Source organism: Stegastes partitus, unplaced genomic scaffold (genome assembly GCF_000690725.1).
Source record: "Stegastes partitus isolate 25-593 unplaced genomic scaffold, Stegastes_partitus-1.0.2 Scaffold860, whole genome shotgun sequence".
Lineage (NCBI taxonomy): Eukaryota > Metazoa > Chordata > Actinopteri > Pomacentridae > Stegastes > Stegastes partitus.
In genome coordinates this window covers 103,165-120,180 of record NW_007578591.1, presented here as the reverse complement: position 1 = coordinate 120,180, position 17,016 = coordinate 103,165, and the positions used below count along the sequence as shown (strand labels likewise).

The following is a 17,016-nucleotide window of genomic DNA, read 5'->3' as shown; positions in this document are numbered from 1 at the left end:
ATGCACAGTTCAGGTAAACTACTGGGAAGCACAGAGCCTGCTGCTTAACAAGTGTAATGTGAAAAAAAGACTTTTATAAGATTGTTTTTACAAGTTCCAAAATACTCTGCCTGCTCAGAAGACACTGTGTGAGGTCACAAAATAGACAGAGCACAGATTGTATGAGGTTTTGGTATAAACGTGACTTACAAAATTCAGGATGTACCGGATTTAACCATACAGGACATGACAGGAAGAAAGTTGGAAGAGGAATAGGACACTGTGTATGTCTGTGTAGATTGAACTGGTGATCCTTGGAGCTCCATCCTGAAGAGGTGAAATGTATTCAAAAACCTAGATGTCTGGCTGCTTTTTACTGAACCGAGAGGATGAACGCTGTGTGGTACAAAAAAAATCTACTAGTGGATCGAAGATTGCTGACTCTGCTCACTTTCTTCTTCTTTCTTCTCTTCTCCTTAAAGTAAACCTCCCAAACACTAACAGTTAAAAACCTCACACTTTTAAACCAACAAAATCAACATGGTTTCACTTTATTGTGTGACAGCTGGCAGACACGCTATCAAACACAAACTCCGCATTTAACAAAGACCACAATATGTTGAATTTAAAAAAAAAAAAAGGCAAACTATTGTTTACAACATGAAACAAAACTGAAAATGAGAACAAGCTGGTATCTCTGGTGCAGCGGTGGACAAACATTGGTCATTTTCCACAGTGATGCTGTAATGGCCCCACTCTGCTGGATGGAGATCCATGCTGTCTCTGTTGCAGTGAACTCTGAGTGGATGGAGGGAAGAAGAGACCAGTGGCTCCGTTCATATGCTGTCCAGCTTCTTCAACACATATGGAGCTGTGAACACAAAGAACATGAGAAGACTTGGTACAGCTCACTGAAGGTTTTGTTGCTCACTGTTGCTTTGTGTGTGAATTTAGTATGTTTTATGATTCATTAACTTCTTTTAAGATCAGCGTGAGGTAGATGGTGTTTGCATACCACTCTAAGATGATGAGTTACATTTTTGTAAACTTGAGCTGCCTTTACTGCCTAATTATCACATGCATAAACCCAATACTAACACCTCATTGGAATGAACCCGGTGTCAACACTGATAGTCTGCCAAATACTGAATGCTGTGTGCTTCTTGTTAAAGCTGTACTACCCAGTTTCCATACTTCCACAGCTAATTTTAACTGGTTCAAACAGTCATAATGTGCATAAACATTAAGTAATCAGACATAACATTTAGGATGATAATAGGCAATACTATACTATTGTGTTTAGCATGTCTAATATTATTGTTTAGACTCCAATTAACATGACTTACAGATGAGTTTACATTTAAAATAAAGAAATAATCAATTTTTGTCCTGTAGGCTATATACCTTTAAATCATTGAAATCAACCCTTATGAGTAAAATCAAGCCATCCTGATGCAATAACAGCACTTCAATGGTAAGGCTCTAATCACTTTTTGGCATCTAGAAAACTGCATTTAATGGGTTGAACTGGTCCTTCAAGTACATTTCAACCGCTAAAAACAACACTACTGGTTATAATGCAGCACACAGAGCAGGTTAAATAATGCAGAAGTCAACCAGGTTTAGGCAGAAGATTGCTTTTAGGCACAACAGCTGAACTGTAAGAAACATGTGTAGTAATGGCTAAGCGTCAATGTCATCTGCCTGCACTCACTGGCTCTGAGGAGGGCGACGTAAATAAGAAAGTTTCGTAATGAAGAAATGACGTCTTGTCGCATTTTCTTCTTCATCTCCTCCGGGTCCATTTTAGGTCCGAGTCCTTCCAGTTTAAACATCTCTGCTGTGGGTTTTATTCGTTTTTCTCTTCAGCGTTGAAACCACCGTTTCAGGCGAATCGCATGGACGAAATAATCCAAACCGGAAGCACGTAACAGCAGACGTAACGACGTTGGACGGCGGCCACGGAGGGACAAATCACACGAAGGCAACAAAAGCAAAATGTTACGTTGCAGTTTGAATTAGAAGTTGTCTTAGCACCAAAATTAGGCCTGACTGAGTTTCAGATCTGACTTTATAAAAGTAAAACACTTTAATTAAAGGCTGTGGAAAAAAAAGAGCTGTCTTTGGCTTACTCTTAACACAAGGCTAAAGTACAAAAGCAGTCTAATACATATTTTTTTATTAGGCAGATAATATCTGCAGGCTAAAACAATAAATTTTGCAGAAGGAAAAAACTAAGACACCTTTTTGTTGTTGTTTAAAAAATAAGTCAATCTTTCTTTTTTCCACTGGAACTAAATTCTTGGCCCAGCTGACCCTGTTTATGGTAATTTGGGTAAAAACTGATTCATTTAGAAACAAGCTCCATGGAAATTTGACTAGGGGGTGAATGAGAATGTTAGCAAAGCCGGATTTGCTTTGACGCCATTATCATTTAAGATGATATAGTGAATTTGCTGATTGCCAAGAAAACAATCAAATTACCACAAGCCAGCTGACATACAATGAAAGAGGCCTTGGGGGCATCTGGGCCTCTGGGGCAGTTTCCTGCTTCTCCCAGGTTGTGCCTTGCCTCTGGGCTATTTGTTGTTAGGAGTATGCTTTCATGGAAGTGACCAGATTCTGGTCTGACTGAGCTGTCAAAGTGCAGATCACTTTCTACTGTATACACATTAGACACTGCCAGAAATAAAATGAAAGAATAAAAATACATAAAAAGAAAAAGAAAAGGAAGATATATATATATATATAGATATACAAATTTAGAATAATTGACAAAAAATAAACAAGAATAAAGTGACAACATATATAAAATATTACTTCTTTTATTTTTGTACTGGAAAGCACTTTGGATCACAGACTGTTGCTTTTAATGTGTTATATAAATAACAGTGACTGGACATGACTTGAAACTATAAGAAATGAACAGGTAGACTGAAACTACACGATCAATTCAACTATCAGTGTATTTTTCAAATCCAGATTACTTGGTAGTCAACACTTTAGGATGCGGTTCACAAAAACGAGAGCAGTGACTGAGAGAGGAATCAGAGGCGAGGCGATAATTAATGAATGAATAATTCCTGAATTATTCTTATTTGATATGAGTGGCTGACCTTGCGGAGGAGGGGTGGGGGTTTCTCCGAGCAGACAGCGATGGAGGCTGGGAGGAGAGTGAGGGAGGGAGGGAGGGAGTGGGGGTGGTGGCTTATTCCTGAGCTCAGGGCCGAGGATTAGGCAGAGAGCAGCCCCAGTACGATGACAGCATCCAGCGCGTAGCCAAACCCCCCGCACACCAACATCACCAACATCCTCTGGACGCCGCGGATAATTTCTTTTTTTCTTGTTTTAATTTCCCACAAACAAACATCGTCTCCCCTGAAATCCTGCGCATCTTTCAGGGGAGGATAAACAAAAACCCCTTCAGACTGCCGCTCCGTCTGCCTCCTCCTCTGACCACGAGGTGAGTTTTATTCTCGTTATTTCCCGGTGTTATTGTCTGATGAAGGAGCGCCCAGACTGTGGCACCTTGCGTCCAGTCGCTGCTCATGTATTTATCACCTTTAAATGAATAACTGAGCGGACGGTCATTGTCACAGCCTGCAGGCTACACCCGGGTCTCTGTTTGAGGGAGGCGGTGGAGAGATTTAAATCCGATTACGATTATAAAGGAAGCAACAAAAGACTGACCTTTTTTTTTTTTCTTCTTCTGTCCTTTCTTTGTTTAGCCTCCTGGTTTGACGGCTGCGACCACTGATCAAACTTAGTGTTTGACCAGTGTAATGGGGGATATTGATTATTTTACGGGCGTTTGCGAAGCATTTATGCGCGCTAGACACGTCGATGTGGTTAGTTCTCACAACCCCAGTTTATTGGCTGATGTATATGTATATATATGTATAATTTATCATAAAGAATCGGGGTTGAGGCGCGCACTGGCCATCCTTGGACGACATTTAATTCAGGTATTGGAGATCCATGCGCAGTGAGATCACCGTCACTGGCTACAGATTGGAAATGCTCGGACTAAATCCTGACGGATCACGGGGATGCCAGGAGTCTGGGTAGTAAAACACGCACATTATGAATGGGCGTAGGCGATGTGCAGTCGTCTCCTCCTTTTTTTTTTCTTTAGCTCGTATCCTCTGGCCAGCAGCTATCGCCTCTCGCATGCCGTGCCGTGCCAGGCATGACAACACAACTAGACCGGAACAATGCGTTTTGCTGTTCTGGGGCCTTTCATTTAATGCATGACATGATTTAATACGAGCGCTGATCGCGGCTCACACACGTGTGATACCGCAGCCTTCCTCATTTTTTTTGTTAATCGCAACATATGCTGCTATTTGTGGTGCGGGGCAAAAAAAAAGAAAAAAGAAAAAAAAAAAGCAGAGGCTGTGGATGCTTAGTGTTTTGCTTTCGCTCCTGTGCTTGGTGCGCTCTGCTCGCCGCCGCAGGCTTTGTCCTGTGACTCAGGGATGGACGCTACAGCATGTGATGGGAGTTGCTGCTCCGAGGTCACTCAGCCAGAGGAGAAACACGACGGGCAGAACTTGCACATCAGGAAAGACTTGATGCCTGGCTGCATTAGCTTCGGTCTGCTCTGCTGACTGCTGCTCTGTCCCACTTACTGCAGCCAGCCATCCTCTGCCTCCTCTCTGCTTCTGTAGTCTCAGCTCCACGTCTCCGGGCCACACTGTGTAGCTGGAGCTGGTGTTTGAAGCACCAACACTCTGGCCAATGTCTACAGTGGTTAAAGAATTCATATTCCACTCATATTGCACATTGCTGCTGCTACAGGAGGCTGTTAATTGATCAATGAGTTAATGGGTCAGGGGTTACATCCATGTGTGGTGATTGTTGCAGGGGATGGGCTGATGGCTGTATATTGATTCTTTTAGTGGTTGTATTAATGCATAGTGAAACACAGTTGGGGTATTGTAGCCCACATGTGGGGTTTTTTTTTTTACCCCTCAAACTGTACCAGTGTTACTCCTACAGAGAAAAACGGAGACGTGACCTCATTGATGTGACAGCTCCATGGTGATGGCACAGTTGACTGGCAGTGATGCCATAATGTAGGCCAACTCCATTTACGAGCATATAGCAAAAAAACATTTAGAGACTGAAGCGCACTGGCCTCAAAATACTATAAAGCAAATCAACAGCTTTCTATAACCAGATTTTTTGCTCTTCTGTGTTACAAAACATTAAAAGTCATGCTGTAAGTGTTATTCCAGAGTCCAGAGGACTATTGTAGCTCCTGGCTAACCGACTGCCCTCATATTACTTAAAGATAAGGCATCTATTGTGCAGCTTTTGAAGGAAATTGGCCCAGACACCGAGGCAGACTTTCCAGACTTGCAACATCTATCATCCTCCAACATCCAAAGGCCTCCCTCAGACATTAAGATCTTTCCCTCTTTTTCTCTTTCTGTCGTTCTCTCTGTCTCTCTCCGGAACCATCAGAACCGTTGACAGAGATCTGTAACACAATGCAACGTACTATTAAAAGACCCATTATTTAATAGTGCACTGGGGAACGCGAGCCTTGCCAGGTCGCTGATGAAAGGGGAAATGAAATGAGCGGCGCACGGTGAGCCCTGTCTTCATAATGCTAATGGAATGAGCTGACAGACAGCATGAAGAACAGAAGATGTGATTATGTCTGGAAGATGTGGGTAACAGAGAAATAACCGACAAAACACAACAAACAACAGTGACAATCTACTTAACACAAGCCACCAAACTCTTCTTTGATAGTTGACTGTAAAAGTAATGTTTTCCTTTTTGTGTGTCTTTGATGGGTTTATGTGCGAGCACATAACATGGAACAAAGCTCACACCAGAATTGTATAGGGCCCGTCATGCATAACTATTCAAATACAAACACAAGTAAAGAGAATGAAACAAAACATAAATGCACAATAGCATCTCTGTGAGGGCGTATGTGGGCGCAGTGGTACTTTGAGTCAAATGCTAACTGTGTGCTAATGTGCACAATAGCAATTCCAACATTTATCCGGTATAATATATACCAAGCTCATCATTTTAATTTAGTGTGATGGAATTTGCTAATTAGCACTTAATTTGTCGATGGTGCTAGTTCATGTATTAGGGATCACCAAAGCAATTCCAGGTCAATTAGATAGTAATTCATTTGAGTTAGGGGATCTCAGAAGTCATTAGGATATATCCTCTGAGAATTATGAACAAAAGTTGAGAAAACTTTATGCCAACCTATAGCTGGTTGATGTCTAAATATTGTCCTGGATGAATAAAAATCTCGTCAGACTGACCAGATCTAGACTGTGTTTATAAACCAGCCATTGGCTGCACATTTCCCACGACTTGCTCCTCTACTTCTGCTATCTATGTGCTCCTGATTTCAAAATCCACTTGATTTTCGGAAACAACATCCTCGAGGCTGCAACCATCCCCACTGAAAATGTCAAGTTTTCCTGAAGGTTTGGCTTGTGCACTAAAGCAGTCCTGCTGGTGTTTTTCAGTGAATTATCAATTTTATTGGAAGTTCTCATCTATCTGTGCACAAATGTTTCCCCAAAAATCATTCCCTAGTTACTATTTTGAGTGAACATGTCAGAACATCCTGTTCTTTGCTTCATCCAAGATGATTGTGATCGGTTTAAATAAATACAGCCGAATGATGAGGAGGTGCAGTCAGACCATTCTACACAGTGCACTAGAGAATGGTCTGACTATGCCAAGCTCGTTAAAACCTGGCCTTATGGTTGCACCAAGGGGAAGAGTCAGAGGGAAGTAAATAGGATGATCGTCTGCAAGTAATAAATGTTTCACGGCAGTCCATGGCAGTTCCCTTTGGTCCAGGCTGAAATATGTCAACCTACAGAGTAAAAAGTAAAAGTCCTTTAGTTCAGTGGGCTAGAGATGTTACAAACACACCAAGGCTTGTTCATGAGTGGCTTGAGGGACACCAGCACTGCTCTTTTTCTCTTATCCTTTTTAAAATATTCAGATACAATCTATTTTGAGTTCTCTGGGTATGTGATCATTGACATTTTACAATTCCATATTGACACTTTGAGCAACTGCAAGATTTTTGTACGTCGCCCAACACCTGAAGAGCCTTGCCATTATAAACATTCAGGATATGTATATCAGTAAATTTAACGAAATGATCAAGCTTTAACATATTTAGTTTCTTAAAAACATGGCCCGTTGTAACAGCTTATCAGCTTCCTCTCCAAAGCAGAAGCTGCCTGTGACCATGAACACAAAACCATAAATGCAGTAAGATCATGGAATGCGTGAAATTATTTCCAGCATGTGTTTGCTTCTTGTGGCCATTCCCCCATTTTAAAAGGCATCTCAAATTCAATACGCAAACAAACATAATCCTGAGACGTTTTGCTTCTATTTACGCTACATCTCGTTCAACACAAGTTTAAATAATGAAATGAGGACAGAACTCTTAATCAAAAACAGAAAATATCATAAATTCCTGTACCTTGACTGACTCTGGCGTCTACATGCCCGCTCTACTTCTTGCTCCTCACATTTACAACTTTGCATTCATGAAATCTGACGCAGCTCGGTGCAAGTTTGCTGCTGCTGGACTGAATGTTCTCTAAAGTCTGTGTCCAACTTTATTGGCAGGAACTGTGAGCCAAAATGAAATGTTGAGTTGCTGAACCAACCCCTGCTGCTGCTACGCTGAGCCTCATGTGGTGCAGCTGTATCCGGTGTGTCGTATTCGGCTATGGGGGGTGTAGGAGTGTATGAATATGTGTGTGTGGGACAGACTGGGAACAAGATGTCAATAACAGCCAACTGGCCATTTCTAAATAAAAACTGTTGTTGTTGAGTCAGTGAGCAAGGCTGCTGCCGGAGTCTGATTACCAAACGTTTCATGCCAAACCTGCTTGTCATATAAAGCCACATGTTTTGTGGGTGTGTGAGCTTTCATTTTGCAGCGTAAATGACCAAGCAATGAGAATGTCAGTTTAAGACAGATGAACTCAACCTGTCAGTCAGTTTAAAAGGACGTCAGCTGCATCTGCACTTTTTTCTCATCTGCTTAATGCCCTGACGCAATGTTTCTAAGCCCAGTCTCCAGGTTGGTCTGACCTGCCGTGGCCCGCACAGGTCCAGCAGTGCTAATTGGGCTTGAAACTGTTTTCTATTCCGCTCGCTGCACAGGAACTGCTCGTTCAGTACCACCTCTCAATCCCCTGAGGAGAGAGTGCGGTACTTCGATGAACTGAATGTGTTCCCAAACCAGAATTGAGTATCTGCTTGTTTTGTCAGAGACAGAGAGACATTGTGTTAGGGAAATGAACAGAGAGCGAGAGAGAGAGAGGGAGAGAGAGGGGGGAGGCAGACTGAGACGCAGACGTCGAAACAGAGGTGTCGGATCAGGCTTCATTACCTTATATTCAACGCTCTCCGTGTACAGTGTAGATTGGCGTAGGGGTGAGAAGGTGAAGGGAGGAAAGCAGGGAGACTGAGCGAAAGGTCGGGCATGCTGCACAGCCTGCAGATGAGCTGTATGGGTGGTGTGCTTGGGGACTTCGGGACACGATGGTGGAAGACAGCATTCACTATTGATTCAGAACCAGACTCCTTCAGACAGACAGACAGGCTTTACTGTGTCGGTTTTGAAACTGGTATCAAGTGAAAATGCCATCGCACTGCGAGAAAACCGAGAAATCTCTTCATTTAAAGCAAGCACAGATGGGAATGTAACAATGCTACACGCCTGTATTTATTTAACAAGTCACCATATATCAATGTCTGCTGCCTGGCTTTGTTTGCTCTCAGATGGTGGAGAAACTCTGCATTGATCACGCTTTCCCCACTCCTCTATACCTCTCACTGTTTTGTTCTCTTTTCTCTCCTCCTGCAGCTTTACTCTCTCATTTCTGTACCGCTGCCCTCTTCACCCTCTTTAAAATTCTCCCCCTTTTCTTTCCCCCTTCAATATCCTGTCCTTTCTCCCTTTCTTTGCCTTGACCAATTCTCTTTTCTGTATTCCTTCCCCTTTTCTCAGCCTCTTTAGAGTCCCCTCCTCTCTCCCCCTACTCACCCCTGCAACCCCCATACGTCTTTCCTGTCTCTCTCACTCTCACTCTCTCTCTCTCTCTCTCTCTCTCTCTGTCTGTCTCTCTCTCTCCTGTCGCTCTTCTTCTTGCCTGTTTTGGCAAAGTGGCAGAAGGAGGCGGTTGGAGGCTGAGCTAGCTGCATTAGCCCCATGCATTATTCATGTGCCCTGCAGTCTGTGCAGGTCCAGGTCTTATGCTGGCTTTTCAGTGGGACACATGGGCCTCGTGAAAGAGCTCTGTGTGTGGGACACCGGGCCTGATGGAAGAGCTGCACAGATGGGACTATCGGTTCCTTGATTTCTGCTCCCTCTTGTAAATGAAAGCCCCGGGGAGTGAGAGTTTACTTCACAGATCAACATTCAAGTGCAAAATGAGGCGGTTTCCTTAGACGAGATCAAGTATGTTTATTCAGTGTCTCTCCTAATTCAACAGCCAGGCTTCTCACAACAAAGCATTCCCCAAGTGTGTTTTTCTTCCCAAACCAGCGGCTGGCTAAGGTTGCAGCCATATCTGCCCTGATGTTCATATGAAAGACGTGTCCTCTTTTACGATTGGCCAAGATCTGTGTTTGCCTGGCAGCGTTTCCCTCTCCACCACATCAGGATTCACAGGCTGTCCTCTTTGCTTTTAGAGTGCGCCCAGTAAGAACTGTTAACTGAACTGGGCTGTATGAAATTTTAATTTAGACAACCAGACGGAGATGGAGTGCCTTGTCTCCACATCGCCATGTGCTTTTGAGGCAATGGAGGAGTAGAGAGAGAGAGAGAGACACACACATTGGGTGAGAGGGAGAGAAAGAGAGCGAGAGAGCCTTTGGGACCAGAGGAGGGGCCTCTTGGAAAACCACAACCACATAGCTGCTTTGGACTCACATCTGCTTCGCTTGACATACTTGCGTGTTCACACTGAAAATATCAACAACTGAAGCATAGCCCTGGTGCTTACAGTTAAAAGGTTACCATTTAAAGTTAGGTGCAGTTGATATAAGCTTAATCAGGCTGAGGAGCTGGTTGTTTCATTCTAATTATAAACTCGCCATGTGGACATGCATTCTGTTTATAGGGTTTGACAGGTCTCCCTGATAGCGCTGTTCTGCTCTGCACAGGTGGCCGCACCAGATCGGGATTGGCCCTGATGATCACAAGGAACCCTCTCCACCTCCTTTCAGCCAATCCTGGAGGGGCTACAGAGCTGATGTCTCAGAGGACGCGAGGGTACGTGTGTTCTGGAGTCCTGAAGAGACAAGCTACATCACGGTGAGTCACACTCTCGCAGTCTTCGGTTTAAATGTGGAACATTGTGCTGCTGGCTTAAAATAGGTGGACAAGATGTGAACGCCTGAAACTTGACAGAATACTTTTCGTGACCTTTTCCTGCCTTTTCCAGCAGCATGCGGGCAGGCAGTTATTTTCTGTCACATTATCTCGAGGTAGAATATTGAATTGTTAAGGAATTTCAGGGTCATCGACACAAAGGCTTAATCAGCGTGTGCCCGTTGTTGTTTAAGTAGCTGCTTTCGTAAAGTTACAAACGTTGGTGATAATGAAGAATTTGCTCAAGTGCTTAGGATGTGCATGTGTATAAAGAAAGGCTGGCTGCTGCTGCCCACAGAGACTGTCATTGGAGATGACTACCTGACTCGGCAAGGGCAGCGAAGGTGAGAGAAAGATAGAGAGAGAGAGAGAGAAAGGGGGAGAAAATGAAAGGCCGAAGAGAGAAAGAAGGAGAATGACAGCAAAAACCGTCATCTGACTCAGCACTGATTACTGCACTTGAGCGCAAGACAGACGCGCACATATGCACATCCATTCACCTACAAACATTCAGCACATTTGATATGAGTCTGTGTTAGCAGTTCAGACATGTTTCGTGATGCATATGAAGCAGGTTGGTGTCTCGCCTTTTGTTTTTGTCAGTGATTGGAGGGGGGCGGATGTGTCAATGATCACACTTATGTGCAGCTGTCAGCTACCTAGTCTCACTCAGCCTTCCTCATTCACGTCAATCTGCCTCAATCCGGATAAGCGGGAGGTGCTAAAGTGACACCCTGACCAATGCAGGCCTGTGCAGAATGAAGGCCTCTAATCCTCTTAAAGCACAGACCTACACTGCATGCTTTACTACATCCGAGGGAGGCTAGTCATCGCTGGCCTACAACCAGCGATCACTTCACCAGCGATGACCTGAAACTCTGCTGATTTAGTAACTGGGTATTTAGTTTTTACTCTTAAATAAAGACATAGTCATGTTTCTGCCTCATGAATGCAACTTTACCCAAAGAAATACTGCTCAACACCATCTATTGATTGCAATGCAGGGTATATTGTTTCCTGAACTTAAAGTACAGCAAGGTAATAGCAGCGTAATGACTCAACCATTCTCATTTATTTGTCAGAGACCTGTTTTTAAATTCTACGTGCTGTGCTTCTTTAAAGATATTTACAAAATGTATTGGCTTGCAGAAGTTTGCTCCATATTTCAGAGAGCTGATCAAACTAAGCTCTTGGCTCTTTTTTTTCTTCTTACCGAGGCCATAGTATGGATCATTAGGTTTCAGGAGCGCATTCATCATCGTTAGCCTTATTGATCAGGTCTGGGTCGCAACTCCTCCCGTCCCTGCCAAAGTTTCATTCCCTTCTCTCTTCCTCATGCAGTCAAATGGTCCAGTATAGCTGTGAACAGCAGATGAAATATATCACAAGACAGCAGCAACACAATATCTGCAAAAAACAACAGAAATTAATTCACCTCAATGTCACAAATGAATTACTTTCTTCAAGTCATCAAAACCACACAAGTCTTATTCCACAGCTCTGAAAGTTTTGCTGCCATATGTAACACAAAATAAACATGTACACGTACAATATTACAGCCCTTCTGGAGCAGACGTATAGCTTCAATAATAGACACTAAAGCCTGTGAAGGAATTATCAGCGGCTCTACAAGCCTCTGCAGTGGCAGCGTATTGATTGGCTGACAAACAAAACACAGTTGAGGGGAGTCGTAAGTCTTGAGATTTGGTCTGGATTCAATGCTGACCGGCTTTGCCTCCCGGGGTTCAGCTGCAGCCCTCCATCGTTCATTATGTCCCCACCACTCCCCTGTTTAAAGGGCAAGCTAAGCAGAAAGTGCACACAGCTGCAGAGTCGGAGTGAACATGCAGACTGTGGCATAGTTATGCTGAACTCTTTGTGAATCCTGCTCCTGTGTGATGGTGCAGTTGTTGTTGCTGAGAATCAGGTCATTTAGGCATGTGTTGTTGCTCATGCTGACTAAACTCCTCCCCCTTTCTCCTCCAGCCTTTTCTTGCTTTCTGTTCACATATCTGATTATTCATCGTATTCAAGGCTGGCTGCATGTGCTGCATATAAAAACAGAGCAGACTGGATGCAAATTTAGCTGGAGCACAATCCTGGCACAGATTACACGGTTATAAAAGACAGACCCAAACTCTAAGCAGTTTCTAATTTATTTTGTCCCTCCAAATCCTTTCATCTTCTTCCCACATTTCCTTTCCTGCCTATGTTTTGCTTATTTGCAGTGATGCTTGAAACTCATGTCCTTCTCTCTGTTTATTGCTTCAGATAAATGGAGGAGAAGGAGCGATGTAGGAGCAGGTCTCCGGCTCGGAGGGCCAGTCGGGTGCAGCAGGTGGTGGGAACAATAATACGACGCACCCGAGAGTCCCTCAGCAGGTACATAACAAACAAAAGTAGGACCTGAGGGCAAAGGTAGTCCTCAAAGTTTAGGAAATGTTATTAAAGGGCCCATATTGTTCTTTTATTAGTTTTTTTTCCTTTTCTTTTCGTGTGTTATTTAGCTGTTTTTTGCACATGTAAAAGGTAAACATCCACAACGAAGGGAGCTCTAAAATAAAAATTGAATTCTCTCCCACACAAGCTACTTTTCTTACCTGCCTGAAACAGCTCGATTGAAGTCTTGGCTTTTCTTCTGTTACTTATGTCCATCACCATGAAACACATCTACAAAACACTTGCCGAGTGGCTGGTTTGGCAAATCTTCAACCAAAGAATAAGCAGCTTCCTTGCGATCCATAAGTTTTTCCTTGCTAGAATATACATCCCTATAGATCTTTCATTGGGCCAGCTGACCAATCAGAGCACACTGGGCTTCGTTAGGAGAAGGTTTTAAAGAGACAGGAGCTAAAACAGGGCGTTGAAGATAAAATGAAAAGAGGTGCATCTGAGCAAAAATACTATGCTTCTTTAATCACAAATCATTCTAGAAGACCCAAAAAATAAAATAAGAAACCTGCAAATGTACATTATATGGGCTCTTTAAAATGAAAAAAAGGGAGAGGAAATAACCCATGTAAGGTTAGTTTAGTTTTGTCATTGAACAAACATGAATATTTTACCAGCATCTCATAGCAATGACTGAATGTCCAGCGTGTAGATTTAGACAGAAAGGAACTGAGTGTGCAGCACTCAAAAAAACAGGACCAGAAAATGTCCACTCTACACAAACTACCACATCAACAACAACTGAAACAAGTTATATGGTTGAAAAAAAACAAAACAAAAACTGAACAATCGAGTTTGGGATAAAGAGCACAGGAAGCAACTTCATCCACTTCTAGGCCGGTTGCCAGTTTCTCCAGAGATGAAAAAATGCAGAAAGTGCAGGGGTAGGTGTGTTTTTAGATCAGTGAGGAAACGTTTCACTGGTAAATAGAAATAACTGTAAAAAAAAGTTTAAAAAAGATACCCTGAAAATGGGATTAAAAAAAGACGGAGAAAGTACATTTCCTATGAACACATTGAAACACACACACACACACACAACACATCTTGTCCTCACACATTGACACACAGTTAAGTACATATTCAAACCCCGACTGTCCCTCTCTCACACACAAACACAACCCACAGCGAACCACAAATATGCTTTCAAGAACCCTTCATTCTCTTGTTGTCCGCTAAGTGGTTTCTCATTCTCTGCAAAGGAGGCGTTGCAGAGGACGACCAGTAAACTTCCTCTTAGTCAATCCTGGGAAAAGTCTCGGCATGTTTAGACCAGCTGACCAGGACTGCAGGCCTCAGGAAGAGGCTGTCACTGTTAGATTTAAATTCAGTATATGCATATACTGTATGTTCACATGGTGCATTTGAGATGGGGATATATAGCAATTTGTATGAACTGACCTTTGTACAATGGCTGTTGAGATGATTTATTGTTTCCTCATATAATGCTTCTCAGCATCGAGTCCCCGGTTCGATTCCCAGCTGACCCGGACCTTTATTGCATGTCATTCCTCTGCTCTCCTCCTCCACATTTCCTGCCTCTGTCCAATATTAATATTTGATAAAGATGAAAAGGTCAAAACATTTTAAAAAAAAAGAAAAAATTAACTGCTAGCAACAAACCTCACAGAAACGTATACCCTGTTGGAAATTGAAAAAAGTATTTTGCAAGTATCTGTTAGCTAAACATACTCTAATAAGTATTTCAAGGGTCCTACTTCCTCCAACTCATTAAATGCAGGTTCTAAGATTGAAAAAAATCTAATTTACTGATTTAGATATTGTAAGTAATTTAAACTCAAATTGCTTTTAGTTGAGTTTAAATTGATTTCAGGGTAATAAAGTTTAATTAAATTGGCTTGATAACTTCATTTTTTTTAACTTCAAGTCCAGGAATTGAAGTTTCCTCCACAGTCCTAACATAGCTGGACAACTTCAAGACTGATAATCAAAAAACCTTTTATTATAGAATAAAACCAAATTCTTTTAACTCAACGAGGTTCGCTGGTTGAACATAATTTGATTAGAAGTTATCATAATTCAAAAACATTGCTGCAAAATGTTGTGTTAAATTTTTTGTTGAGCCCAAACAATTTTTTTTTAGAATATATTGGTAATTAATTGATTGTTTAATTCATATTTTAAGCTAAAAATTCTCAGTTACAGCTTTTCAGATGTGACAATATGCTACTTTTTTCAGTTTTATTCATAATCTTCATTGCTGTTGGACTGACAAGCCAAACCATTTAATAATTCTGATCGTCATTTATCACATTTTTTGACAGTCAGTGGGGTAAACTATTAATATGAGTTACCTGAAAAAGTAATAGCTATTCTACAGCATTTAACGTTTGACGTCAATAAACATCACGATGTTGCAGTCCTTAAGGATTTGTAAAGTTTCACAACAATACAAGCATCATTACTTTTTAATTGTAAATCATTGCCTCATAAAGAAGAGACATGATTTGTGAAGGAAAAATCGAACTGTCTTCTCTTTGATCTGCCTGAATGTGTCTCTTGATGACTGTTGTCGTCTCCAGTCTGATAGCCTGTCACCCTCTTTGACCTCCTCAGGGAGCGGTTGCTAGGCGATGGGAGGTCGCAGCGCTCCAACAGTCTGTCCAATCAGAACTTCCAGGCCAAGCTGACGCTGCAGATCACCAGAGACCCGGTCCTGGACAGCAGCACTGGACATGGCTTCACCCTCACCACAAACGCACCCCTGCTGGTCAGGGACGTCGCCACAGGTACATGAGGTCGTCTGTGCGGTCGCCTCGGCGTGTGACGTGTTAATCCGTGTGATGGAGTGCACGTTGTTTTCCCTGCTTCCTTTCCAAATGGCCACCTGCTTTATGCAACAGTGCAATGCCTGCAGCAAGTCAGATTTACGCACTCTTTTGTTGCTCTCTCACAACCACACACACATACGCTGACTCTCTCCTGGCATTCAGACTGCAAGGCACGTTGCCAGAGAAGCCACAGAAACAACAGAGCCACCTGCTCATCCTTTCTAAATTCAATCACTTTTCATTTAGGCAACTTTGATGGGGGGGGGCGGGATTGAGTCAGAGAGAGGGAGAGCGAGGGAAAGAGAGAGAGATGCTGATCCATTACTTTTACGTCTATCCTGTAAAATAAGCTGATAAATGCCCCGAGGAGGGTCCCACCCTGCCACCGGCTCTGTAATTGCTATCTGCTGCCAAAGGAAAAGAGATTGAGATAGAGATAGAGAGAGAGAGAGAGAGAGAGCGAGAGAGAGAGAGAGGGGAGGGGGGGAGTGATAAAAGAAGACAAGATTTAATAGAGAGAGAAGATGCCAGCAGGAAAACCCAGTAGGGAACAGACACCAACCAAAGTGCAAATGTGGCCAAAGAGAACAAAATAATGAGTGTGAAAGTGTGCAGAGGGCAGGGAGGGAGGAAAGATGGGGGGGAGGTGAAGGTTAGAGGAATGAAGTGGATGAGGAAGAAGGATAGAAAAAGAAAGAGGAGGATGGCACAGGACTTAAAAAAAACCAACGGTGCTGGGTTTGGCTTGTGTGTCTCTGTTTGTGTGTAAAAGCTTGCAGAGCGGCGCAGCATGTCATCAGTGGGTCAGAAATCAGGGACAGACTGAGCTTTGCCAAGCAGACTGGGTGTGTGAAAAATGTGCGCGCAGTTGTATGTGTTTATGCACATGGTATGTTTGTGGATGTGCGTATTAGAGTAAGCTGAAACTGCCGTGCCTCAGTCGTGCTCTCTTGCCTGAAGATAAATGAGTATAAATAACTAGAGAAAGCAGAGCGGAGTCGAGCTGGAAGAGACCCAGAATAACTGTAACCCCTCACATCCTGGAGAGCTGAGCACTGTTGAGTCAGCCATGTTGAATAAGCATGTGTGTCTTTCTGTGTGTGTGTGTGTGTGTGTGGGTGCCTACATTTGTGTGTACACCTTCTTTTGTCCCCATGTGTGCAGCCAGGTTTTTGTTTTATGCAAGCGCTCACTCTTTTTATTGTGTGTGTAGGGAGTCCTGCAGATGGGATACTGTACCCAGGAGACCAGGTGCTGCAGATTAATGATACAGTGCTGGAGGATTTGAGTGCAGAGCAGGTGGAAAATGTCTTAAGGTGAGAGGAACTGCAGAGATAATTCTATCTATCTATCTATCTATCTATCTATCTATCTATCTATCTATCTATCTATCTATCT

The 17,016-nt window shown here is 42.8% G+C and overlaps 2 protein-coding genes across 2 annotated transcripts in view; one reads left to right on the top strand and one right to left on the bottom strand.

The window, feature by feature from the left end:
* Positions 1-498: 498 nt before the first annotated feature.
* On the bottom strand, positions 499-1,925 carry tomm5 (translocase of outer mitochondrial membrane 5 homolog (yeast)). Its single transcript, XM_008293129.1, has 2 exons — positions 1,694-1,925; positions 499-850 (listed from the first exon to the last, which is right to left on the bottom strand). The coding sequence occupies exons 1-2, from the start codon at positions 1,812-1,814 to the stop codon at positions 816-818; spliced, it is 156 nt and encodes a 51-aa protein (XP_008291351.1). The 5' UTR covers positions 1,815-1,925; the 3' UTR covers positions 499-815.
* A 1,424-nt stretch (positions 1,926-3,349) lies between these two features.
* Positions 3,350-17,016, top strand: part of frmpd1b (FERM and PDZ domain containing 1b) — a 27,108-nt gene continuing 13,441 nt past the window's right edge. The window contains exons 1-5 of the mRNA XM_008293128.1: positions 3,350-3,442; positions 10,168-10,318; positions 12,647-12,757; positions 15,404-15,576; positions 16,832-16,934. Of these exons, the coding sequence (XP_008291350.1) occupies positions 12,651-12,757; positions 15,404-15,576; positions 16,832-16,934 (383 nt within the window). The 5' untranslated portion in view covers positions 3,350-3,442; positions 10,168-10,318; positions 12,647-12,650. The remainder of the gene's footprint in view (positions 3,443-10,167; positions 10,319-12,646; positions 12,758-15,403; positions 15,577-16,831; positions 16,935-17,016) is intronic.

Excerpts from the sequence above, each read along its gene's own strand:
- tomm5 (XM_008293129.1), bottom strand. The coding sequence starts at position 1,814 with ATGTTTAAACTGGAAGGACTCGGACCTAAAATGGACCCGGAGGAGATG. Across the intron at positions 851-1,693 it reads CGTCGCCCTCCTCAGAGCCA|CTCCATATGTGTTGAAGAAG; the intron begins GTGAGTGCAGGC and ends TTGTGTTCACAG.